At 43.2% G+C, this 12,002-nt stretch overlaps 1 protein-coding gene across 2 annotated transcripts in view; it reads right to left on the reverse strand.

The window, feature by feature from the left end:
• The window catches only part of LOC147030341 (disco-interacting protein 2 homolog C-like), a 165,728-nt gene that overhangs the window by 88,065 nt on the left and 65,661 nt on the right, over positions 1 to 12,002 (reverse strand). For both annotated transcript variants that reach the window (XM_085874274.1, XM_085874273.1), the window contains exons 6-7: positions 9,055 to 9,177; positions 2,103 to 2,300 (exon numbers count right to left, since the gene is read on the reverse strand). In XM_085874274.1, coding sequence (XP_085730400.1) covers positions 2,103 to 2,300; positions 9,055 to 9,177 — 321 coding nt within the window. The remainder of the gene's footprint in view (positions 1 to 2,102; positions 2,301 to 9,054; positions 9,178 to 12,002) is intronic.

Consider the following 12,002-nt stretch of genomic DNA (forward strand, 5'->3'; position numbering starts at 1 on the left):
TTTCAGGAAAGTCCCTCACTCTAGCATACAGGTAGGAGCTGCATCTAGATAAAGTGCTACAATTACATCTGGAACATGCTGCATCTCAATATACTGCTTTTATTACATTTTTCAACATCTGGAACATGGCAATCAAAGTGGGAATGCTGACCACCCTTTCTCTCTCGCTTTACATCACTTTCATTCTCCAGACTCCTGAGATTCTGAATATCACCAAATATGACCTGTCCTCGACTGCAGGGACACATTTCAAAGCGAGTCTCCAAAACTGGACACAGCCTTTCTCAGACCTGACACATGCAGCGTCAATGGCTACCTACAACTTTAGGCAATTTTAGTATACCCCCCCCCCCCAAGAGGCCACAGCACATAATCCGATCCTCACTTTTTAAAGAAAGGTCTGGGTCTTCTTTGATTCTTCATCTGATCTAACAGATTCTGTCGTTAACCATTTGTCCCTTCAAATAAATGTGATCTGTTAACATAACATTAGTTTCTGCAGCCATTCGTTGTCGTAGTATGAAAGCCGAGGACCAGGAAGCAACAAATAAAAGTTAAGTGGAAAACACAAACGAGGTAGACACAAACCTGTCTCAAAACAAAAACATGTCAATTTCTCCTTTCATTCTTCACAAGGCAATCGATTCAAGAGTACGAAACCATCTGCAGTTTCTGCATTTTAAAGAGATTTGTGCTTCGTTTGCTCCACTGAAAGCATTTGGCCACAGAGGTCAAAACCCCAGCTGTGTGAGGTCACAGACCTTTGAACCGTAATCATCCTATTATAGCAGCCTGGAAGAATCCTAATCTGAACAAAATGCATGGCATTAGAATGTTGATCCATAGTGGGGGAGAGTGAGGGGTTCTCCGGGTAGTGTATGTATGGCATCAGAATGTTGATCCATGGTAGGGAAGGGGGATTTCTCTGGGTAGAGTGTGAGTGTGTGTGTGTGTGTGTGTGTGTGTGTGTGTGTGTGACATTAGAATGATGATCCATTGGGGGAAGCCTGTCAGTAGCACAGCACTTTGGCAGGAAGGGCAGAGACATTCCAGGGTCGCCACCCTCACTCGCAGTTGTAATGGAGATTTTTGCAAACAGTTTTCCAGCTGCATTTGCATGCAAATAGATACAAGTGACCAATAGCGGCACAAACAGCTTGCCAAGCCACAGAATATTATTAGGATTGTGTCCAAAAGAGTCATTGCAGTGTGCCATATGGGGTTACACCCATGCACCAGCACAGATGGACCTCTGACCTTCCACAAAGCCACACACAGATAAAAGTCAACCTCCTCCAAAGAAAACATGTGTATGAAAAGGTAAAACTACTACACTCACTAACTGCACATGGAATAGATTTAGAATGCATTGTGCTCGAGAACATGGCAGATTTCAATGAAGCACAAACCTTATAAAGCACAGTGCGTTTCATGCCCGAGGACATCAATGCTCAAAAAAAAAAAACCCCCACAAATCAGTCGTGCTGCCACAAAACCTTTTAGATTTAGACCTTTTTGGACAGAGGGAATGACCAGTCGACGGAAAGCAAAACAGGTTCGAGCTATCAAAGAGGTTTCAAAGAGGTTTCAAAAATTATCGCAGAAAAGCATAATGGTGTGCCATTATCTGATGAGGGCCTTCAGAGAACAACAGATCACTTTAAGCTCTGATTATGGCAGTTTTAATGTTAGGAATGTTGACAGGAATTCCAGGCCATGAAACCAGTTTTATTCCCTCGTTATATAAAAACTGAGAGAGCTTGTAACATAAAAAAAATACTACAAAACTCTGAAATCAAACAGCCTGTCCTGACTGGTTCAGCACACCATAGCAGGAATAACATCCATCCATCCATTCTCCCTCTCCCTCTCCCTCTCCCTCTCCCTCTCCCTCTCCCTCTCCCTCTCCCTCTCCCTCTCCCTCTCCCTCTCCCTCTCCCTCTCCCTCTCCCTCTCCCTCTCCCTCTCTCTCTCTCTCTCTCTCTCTCCCTCTCTCTCTCTCTCTCTCAACTTCCCCCCACCCCATCCTTCAATTTGCCACCCAAGTCATGACTTACTGAGTCTCAAACACGAGCGTAGCGTCAAAAACTAAAGAATCTCACCATATGACAGAGTCGAAAACACTTTTCCATTCATGTCAAAAGTAGTTAAACAGGATGCTTTAGTGTTCTGTGTTCCCCAGCGACAAACGGCGGCCTCCAGACACGAAGGCCAATTGGACACAACCCCAAAAGGTTCCCCGTGCACTGGCTCAGACGGGGGTCCCATAGGCAAGGGTCGGTTTGGGTCTTGCACCATTGCTGTCGAAAAAGTATGATAAGATTGTTAAGATCATAGAAGAATAAACAAAAGTTGCAGAAGAAAAAAAAACAAAACAAAAAAAAACATTCCAATTTCAGCAAATATTCTGCACCAAAGCCATTAATTAATAGGGTGACAAAAACACAATTGTGTAAATGAGGTAATAAAGGTGACCCATGACTTTCTGTGATGTCCAATCCTCCACTTATCGACTCCTGCAACCTCAGGCAATCAATTCAAGTCATATCAAACTCAAATCACTCAACCGCTGGAGGCCAGCAGGCCATCGAAAGTCGCCAAGCCAAGCATTTTACTGACTCTGCTGAAACGCAATCACTGATTGCACAAAAATGTAACAAAGTACAAACTGCTACGTCTACAGGCAGTACACGGAGAACACACAGTTATTAAGGGTGCTGCAGTGAACACCGACATTATAAAGAGACACCGGCAAAATGAAAATATCATCTCAGCAAAAGATGCAATCTCTATTCTCGAACCCTGATGTATATCGCCGATACTTAAATTATGATGACATTTATATTGCAAACTCACCTGAAATAACAAGTAATGCAATGGCATACTGAACAAAACTGAAAACAATTTACCAATATGAAAAGCAATCAAATTGCACACCCCCACCGGGACTTGTTTTGCATGGTGTATTTTGTGTGGCAAATAAATGAAAGGTTCAAAATGGTCTAAAGGGCAAAGGTCTGAAAAGATGAAAATATGTAAAGGTCAAAAGGGCTCGAGGATGTCTAAATTGGTCGAATGGGATTAAAGGTCAGGTCAGGTGAGGGAGCATGTGCCAGAGCAGCGCGTCGCTGCGTCCACTTTCTGCCAGTACTCTAGGGGCCTCCGTCTGGCCCCAGGCAGATGCCAGGCCCATCCCCATCTCCTTGAGATGCTGATCAACCTGCTGCAACCACGAGGCATGTGGTCGGCCCATTGGCCTCCTCCACTCATGAGGTTCCCTCGCTGAGAGAGTCTGGTGAGCAGGATCAGCATCAGGAAAACGAGCCACATGTCCATATATCCGCAGCTGATGCTCACGGACCATGCAAGTAACAAATCTCATTTGAGTCTCTCTCAGCAACCGCTCGTTGGACACAAACTCCGGCCAGTGGTAGCCAAGCATTCTTCGAAGAGACCTGGTACCAAAGGAATTAAGTTTCCGTTGCAGATCCCTGGTCAGAGTCCAAATCTCAAATCCATAGAGCAAGACTGGAAGCACCAAGGACCTGAAGACTCGGACTTTCGTTCTCCCGCACAGGTACTGGCAGCGCCACACCCCATGATCCAGTGAATCCATGACTCCCCAGGCCCAGCCAGGATGTGTTGACCTCAGGCTCACAGCCAGCGGAGACATGAATATCACTGTCAAGGTAAGTGAATCTCTCCGTGACCTCAACATCCTTACCACAAACAGGCACAGACAGGACAGCAGTGTCTAAGATGTCCTTCAAAGCCTGGATCGTAGTTTTTAGATCCTCGTTGAGGATCTCTAAGTCTTACTCACGTTGTTGTTCTTGTGGACTTTTTTGTTTCACAGCCTACAGTTTTCATCGAAACTTCCTGAAACTTGGTGTGTATATATGTAAAAATACCCTGCGCAGACAGTAACGATCTCTGATTTTGAAAATTCCTCGTAGAAAAAAAAAGTTATGACGTCAAAATTTCTGCGCTAGTAGAAATCGCCTAAACTAGATCATATGTATCTAAATTATAACTATATTCAACATTTTCTTTACTCACGGTATTACACTGACCATGATGCAACATGTGTACAATTTGCGAATCTTTTATCAAATTAAAATAAGAAAAAAAAATCATGTCAACTGTTTTGCATTGTGATAATCATATCCTTGAACACGGTTCATGCTAATACTAATAACCTTAGTAGACTAGCGACTAGCGCTATATAAGACTCTGGATCTTGCGACTTCAAATCATTGCATTATATTACCTTCTCATTATCTTGGTCAGGATGTGGAGAGCTTGAGGATCTCATCTCATTCGAGATTGTTACCCAGGAAACCCGTAATCCCAGTGGATCTGACTCCTCATTCAGCACCTCGAGGGCCCCCAAAAGGATATCTAGAGTCTCCACAAAGATGACTGCATCATCTGCGAAATCAAGGTCAGAGATCTTGACATTCCCAAACGATGCACCGCAGCTTGATCTCTCCAACATCCTCCCTAGAATCCAGTCCATACAAGTGCTGAAAAGTGTGGGGGCCAGTACACACCGCCTGACAAACTCCAGTAACAACTGGAAATAAGTCAGAGATGGTACCACCACATCTCACAGTACTCTCAGTACCAGAGTATAGTTCAGACATCAGATCGATCAGTTTTGGTGGCACCCCACGAAGACCAAGAATCCTCCAGAAGGCATCCTGATTCACTGAATTGAACGCTTTACAGAGATCAACATAAGCTACAAGCAGCCCCTGCCGAAACTCTCGTCTGCGTTTCATGACGCCCCGAAGAGCAATGATACGGTCAATCGTTGACCTCTTTGGTGTAAAGCCTGACTGCTATGGACACTGGTGCTCAAGAAGATGGTGGTGAACCCTATCAAGAATTATCTGAGCAAAGCCCTTGCCCGGCACTGAGAGCAGAGTCACCCCTCGGTAGTTGTTGCAGTCTTGGCGATCACCCTTCCCTTTTCAGGGAGGGACAACAAGGCCCCTTTTCCAATCAGTTGGGATGATGCCTGTGTTCCAGGCAGAGCACAGAACTGCATGCAACGACACGAGTGCAGCATTTCCACCAGCCTTGAGAAGTTCAGCATGGATTTCACAGATCCCAGGAACTTTAACCCATTTCAACCGGTTCACTGCAGCCTGTGTTTTCACAAACGAAGGTGAACTACAGTTGATTCGACAGTCAGCAATAGGAGTTGTAACACCGCTGACGTCCAACTTGAAAACTGGTGGATCAGCCAAGGACAGCCGCCCAAAGTAACCGGCCCAGTGGGGCTTCACTTCGCACTGCAAGAGTCCACCGCCTTCTGCTCCAACTACAGTACGCCGAGGGATGGCTTGGACTAATGCAATGTGCGAATTCCCCTGTAAGCAGGACGAGAATCACTGGAACACAGGTGATGCTCTACCTCCTCCCAGATTCCTCACACATAGGCCTCCTTGTCCACCCTTAGTGCACATATAGTATGACACCTCAGCTCCCTGGAGAGCTTAGCTCTACCATTCAGCCTGGCCCTGTGACTCTGGGCAATGGCCTCCAGTGTACCTTGAGAGACAAAATTCTTCTTCGCCCTCCGGTGACTTCCAAGCCATCTCCCGGCAACATCAGTGATGGTGGTCTTGAAGGCACTCCACAACTTCTCAGAATCCCCCAAAAGCACCCAGACCCCCCCCCAAATCTCCACTCAGCCTGTGTGCTCCTCAGCTACTCTCTCATCCTTGAGCTTGCCAACATCCAGCCTTTGCTGGGATGGTACGATTATCCTGGATTTGAGCTGCAACTTAAGAGTTGCAACAAGAAGCTGGTGGTCAATACTGAAGAACTGAGTTCTCCAGTAGACCCTGCAATTGTGGATCATCCTCCAGCAACCATCAATGAGGACCTGGTCAATCTCCTTTGCCACACCGCCACCGTTAGAATACCAAGTCCAGCGATGAGCTTGTGGGCGCTGAAACCATGAACCAGCCACCCTAAGTCCATGACTTCTTGCAAAGTCAAGGAACTTGGTGCTATTCCCATTCACAGTTCCAGACTCATGAGGACCAACACTTCTCATAACCATTTCAATCATTTTCAGTCGATGCATTGAAATCCCCCACGACTACAAGAGTATCTAACCTGGGGCACTGATCAACCACCAACTCGAGCGCGGCATAGATTGTGTCCTTCACCGTGAGCTCACTCGCCTCAGTCAGAGCATATAGAGAGACCAGAGAAATGACACCCAAGGAGCGACAAATCCTTCGTCTCATAATTCGCTCATTGATGGGTGTTACATCTATCATCATTAGTCAGATTATTGTACACAGCCACAGCAACTCATTGGGCATGGTAATCATCAGAGCGACCAGACCAATAGTCGGTGTAACCACCGACCATGATATTGCCACAATCCGGTCTCCGGACCTCATAGAGTGCTGTAATGTCGATGTCCAAACACTTGAGCTCAGATGATAGCAGAGACAAGTGATCATCCTTTCTTAGGTATAGGACATTCCAGGCACCCACCCGAAGGGACCGCCTCAGGTTACCCCAAGGAGACCGCCGTCTGGTGGACGACACCTCAGCACCACCCCGACACACTCTCCCGCAATCTGACCCGGGAATGTTACCCCGTGGTTTCCCTCTTATCATCAAAGATTGGGAGTCCAGTGATGTGGATAATTAAGAGAACATTATCATTATGGACCATTATTATGATAATTATGTGCTATTATCATTATGTACCTTTGCCAGGACTATAATGTACCATATTGATAATTATAATGAGAAATAATAATAATGAAAATAATAATGATAATTATAATGATAATGGTGCATAGGGTAAAACAGGTTAATATGTGGCAGGCATTTCCTTTTGGTCAGGATGCATGCAGCAATAGTTTGAGTGGCACTTGCTTCCTGATACCCACTACAGTAATGGAGTCTGGTTTCGACTTAATGTCTTGTATGGCGTGACCAGTTCACTCTAAAGAGCAGCTTCTGCTCCTCGCTTTGGTCATGGGGTCCTACTCTTATAGAGGAGTGGTCCAATCGTATGACCATGCATTCCGACTCTCCGGGAGTTAGGACGTGTGGGTTTGATTCACCACGAACTCCAGCCTTCGATCTGAGGTGCACGTGTATGCTCATGGGATAGTCTTGTTGGACTGCGTACCTTGGCCGTGGGGTTAAAGTACACATCCCAAGTTTTGTTCAAATGTTGTTGTTTTTTTACCTTTTTTACATTAAAAAAAAAAAGGAATCCTTCATAAGGACGAGGGCCAATAAGCCTGAAACACATGTCCGTGGATGTTCCCTCTCCAAGGTGAATTGGTCAATAAAATAGAGAATATTATTAACTTCCCAGTCTTGGCTGCAGTACAATCCTAATGGGGAGTAGGGGACTGTAGCTATGCTAAGCTCTTGTCTAAAGGGCACAGCCGATGCAATTGTTTAGCCAGAAGAGCCTTTAAAATTTATTTTTTAAGTATATATATATATATATATATATATATATATATATATATATATATATATATATATATATATCTCTCAAGTGAATCAGATGAAAATTAACGATTTATGTGACCCTGACCTTTGACGTGTTGACCTAATGACCTCAAACGCAAGAGGCTTCTCACAAGTTTCGTGAAGATCGGAGTAAAAAAAATGCAACCTATAGGTGATTGACAGACAACCAACCAATCAATGTATTTGTGAATCTTCAATTTGCAAGCAACAAACGGACTCGAATGCAATACCCTCTCCTCTGGCAAGGGTAACGAGGAATAGCAATCGGAGATAGCAGACTCTCGCCAGGACTTGCTTTGTGTGGTTTTGTTTGGCGTTTTTTGTGCTTTGGTGTATTTGTGCGGCGTGGAGACGATGCTTGACGACGTAGGTTTATGTTCATACAGCGGACAAATGACCCTTTTCAGTTTTATTGAATAGATTCACGTTTCAGTCTTACGTATTATATAAATTTACTCACGTTCCTAATAGTACGCACTTTATGGATGTATTCACATTCTTAATAGAATGTCCAAGACGGCTGTACTTCAAACAAACCAAGGTGACCAGCTCTCATGTTAAAAAAATAACGAGGCAGGGGACAATGGAACCACCGTAAGGCCCCTTGCGGGGTGAAGGGGGACCCGTGCCCCTTGCAAGAGTCGAGGGCCAAGGCCCATGAAGCTGTGAACATTTCAGTACTCTAAGTGTGCCCAAGATGACTTCTCGAATGTAGAGCATGTTAAGGTCACACTGTATTAGTATATTACAGACCAGCTGCATCATTGTAATTGGTGAGCAAAAATTGAGTCATAAGTGACAGGTCACTGTGTCCGGGAGACAGAAAGTAACTGCATTTGATGTCCCAAAATGTATGATGTATGTATGTATGTACATCTTAAAATCATAACGAAAACAGGGCTGGCCCGATCTCTACCAAATTTTGCATACGTGTTGGTAGTACCCAGGGGCAGGTTGTTGGCACATGGAAAAAAATCCCCACCGTCGCCAGGGGGTGGGGGGAACGACTTGCTTATGCTCCTGAAGAGAGTGATCATGCGCCTTAGCCAATCGGATCGGTTGCCAAAAGCGGACGTCATTGGCAACACTGTGCAATAAAAACCCGGCACAGAGTGGTTGTGAAGGACTGGAGTACCTTTGCCAATATATATATATATATATATATATATATATATATATATATATATACATTAATATTTTATGTGCTCATAACATGCCACGTGATGTCATTTAGTCGGAAGATTAAGATGGACGGAAACACCATATTTTCACTAAATGCTGAATCAAGATTTACCTACAAGGTTTTTTTTTTTAACCAATAGCCAATCAGATTGTACAGGTTTATATGGGCTGAGGAAAAAAAAAAAAACCCTCAACTCAGGATCCTCAGAGAAATATACATCACATCAGCAATTAAGAGAAACTAAATGAGAAATACTGTTTACTGCACAGAAGAGTTGATTAAATGTGCTTCGAAAAAGAAAAAAAACTAAATAAAAATAAAAACAATAAACAGTTCAAGCTTACTTTCCAGAGTGTCTTCATCATCAACAAAGAATTCCTTGAAGGGCAAGTTCTTCGGCCTCTTGAGAGTGTTCAACAATTGCTGAATCCTCGAGGAGATGTGCCCATTGTTTGTAGTCACCATACCTGTTGAGGAATGGATGAATGTATGGATGAATGGAAAGAAAGTGATGGATAGAATGATGGAAATAGGATGCATGAATGGTTTAAGGATGGATTGATGGATGCAAGAGGAATGAATAGGTGGAATAGGGATAGATGGGGGAGATATGGATAAAGGGCAGATGGATGGATGGAATGCAAGGGATATATCAGAATGCACAAGAACCAGCAACATAAAAGCTAACCACTTTAAAAAGTGGGGTAAAGTCGTGGTAGTGTGGTTAAGCACAGGTTGCAGGCATTTAACCATCTGCCTTGTGGTTCTTCAAAGTGTGGTCGAGCACAGATGAAAGCGGTATACAATTGGAGTTGCCCTATTTAACATTTTGTATCTGTCCATTGTCTCGATGTCCTTGTAATATACAATAAAGTGCACTGATGCCAACTCATGCCTGTGACTTTGTACAAGCTCCACCCCACTATGAGCAAGAAATCAATGCAAAAACAAAAAAAAACAACACTGCTGGGAATGATACTTTCATAATTCACAAGTTTCAATAATGTAGGCTTTAATATTTTATACTAACATAAACTGCATTCCAAAGAGCTGGAAGGAGATCGTAGATGCTGAAGAAACATGGTAGTTCGAGTACTCGATGTAAAAAAAAAAAAGGATTATAATTTCAAGCTCACAACACTCATGAGCATCATACAATAAACAAATTAACAATAATTATTCAATGCAGTGCCAGCCCTTGTGTCACAATAAATATTCAAGAAGATATAGTCGTTTCAAGGGCTGGTAGGATGGCCTCGAGGTACGCACTCTCGCCTCTAAGTTATCAAGCTTAAGTTTGAATCTCAGCTCAGTTACAAGTGGTCAATCCCAGTGTTTCACAGGCAGGGTGATTCATCAATGTGTGCGCCGTCCCACGGATGGACGTTAAATGGGAATCCCGTCTGCCGGCATTAGTTGGTGAATGTCAAAGACCCCATGGTGTCTTTCGAGAAGAGTAGATGAGCCATCACCGGCACCATGAACAAATTACCAATTCTGCCATAACTACTGCAAGGAAGGCAATGACAAACCAGCCAGTATAACCCTTGCTCAGGAAGCTGCTTTGGTGGCACGGACGCTGTATATTACGTCGATCAAAAAGCGAGAGAGAGTCGTTTCAAAGACACAGAGAGAATCTTGTGGATGAGCAAGATACAACAAACCAAGTAATTATTTGCAAGTAATGTGTCCGCACGCTGTTCCAGACCGACTTAGCACCAAAACTGAAGATTGCACAATTTAATCTCCAAACAACCGTCCAGACACAGCTACGATTACAAACTCAGCCTGAGATTAAGGAATTGAGATTTAGGGTGGAAACATATGGTGTGGGGGTTTAGGAAAGGGTAGGCGATTGAGAGACTTAAGGAGAACGTCCTTGTACGTGTCTCGTTTCAGGATGCACAAAACGTTTTTTGGTTTCGTGTGACGTGGAAAGAGATTTCATTGGCTCGAGGATTAACATCGTTTTCACAAGTTCTCAAATAAAAGAGGGGGTGCAGCAAGCTCTTTGTTAATGAATTTTGCAGTGATGAGGCATTGGTAAAAAGAGAGGAGCAAAGTGTGACAGGGTCAGAAGCGAAGCTGATGACAGACAGCAGAACATGGGAGTCAAAGTAAGAAGGATAAGGGTAACATGTCAAGCTTGTGATAGGAGCGTGGGAAAGGCATGGTAGTTGGGAAGGTAAACCTTACACAGCAAGTGGCACAGACACAAAGACATCAATTGCAGACTATTTGTATATTTTGAGAAGAAATGTTAGTTAAGGTGCATAAAACTGTTTCATGGATTCCACTGAATAGCAGGAAGAATGCCGAGAGCAATTTATGTGATTCTAAACAAAATTATATGAATTATCATTGGTGTCGATGAGCTAATACCAGTTCATCATTGACAGCTGCCTATTTGCTTTCACAAAATAAATTGGAGTTTAATGTTCCTTCGAATGGGAGGAAAATGCAAGTTATGCATTTATCTCAGGTTATCGTGATCATAAACTGTTGACTTTTTTTAAAAAATCATTTGGCCTCAAATGACATCAGCAGAGGATGTGCTGCCACGTCTGTAGCTGTAATAAGCAACTTTTAACACAAATGGCACTTCGATAAGAGGGAATCTACAGCTTTAAATGATAAAATTGTGTTAGCTCAAGGAGGAAAAATGATCAATAGCTTATATTTAGGATCATATACTCAAATGAATGAAACACTCCTGTGGATCAAACACTGCCCAAGGAAGGTACAACAGGAAAGCTCAAGAACACACACACACGGTAGAGGGCATACCTCCGCCAAGCTGAACAGTTTTCGATTTGTATCCCACTGATAAGCCAGATCTGCATCTGAACCTGAACCAAAATCTAACCAGCTTGCTCATGTCACCTACCCTCTCATCCACCTGGTTTTGTCGTAATCCGTCCACAACTTTTTGAGACATCAGGCTATATATCGTTTTTGACCCGATCTCTCAATGGCGAAAAACAATTTAAAAATTAAAAAGTTCTCGTATCCAGATCTGGATTTTCACCAGTATCTAATCAATTTGACGTTGTCACACACCCAACTTGTCCACCAAATTTTGTCTGAATCCGTCCATAACTTTTTGATATATGCTTTATTTATTGATGTTACAATAAATAATTTGATGTTTAAAAAGTTATTTTGATGAGATGCTCACAATAGTTCAATGCATGCCATAAAAAAGTTGAACAAGGTGTAGTATAAATAAATAAACATGTATATATTCTTGTACAAGTTGCATTTCCTCGTTTTTGGGGTTTTTTTTTTTAAA

Source organism: Eptatretus burgeri, chromosome 3 (genome assembly GCF_056783735.1).
Source record: "Eptatretus burgeri isolate ZD-2024b chromosome 3, Ebu_testis_v1, whole genome shotgun sequence".
NCBI classification, from domain to species: Eukaryota; Metazoa; Chordata; class Myxini; order Myxiniformes; family Myxinidae; genus Eptatretus; species Eptatretus burgeri.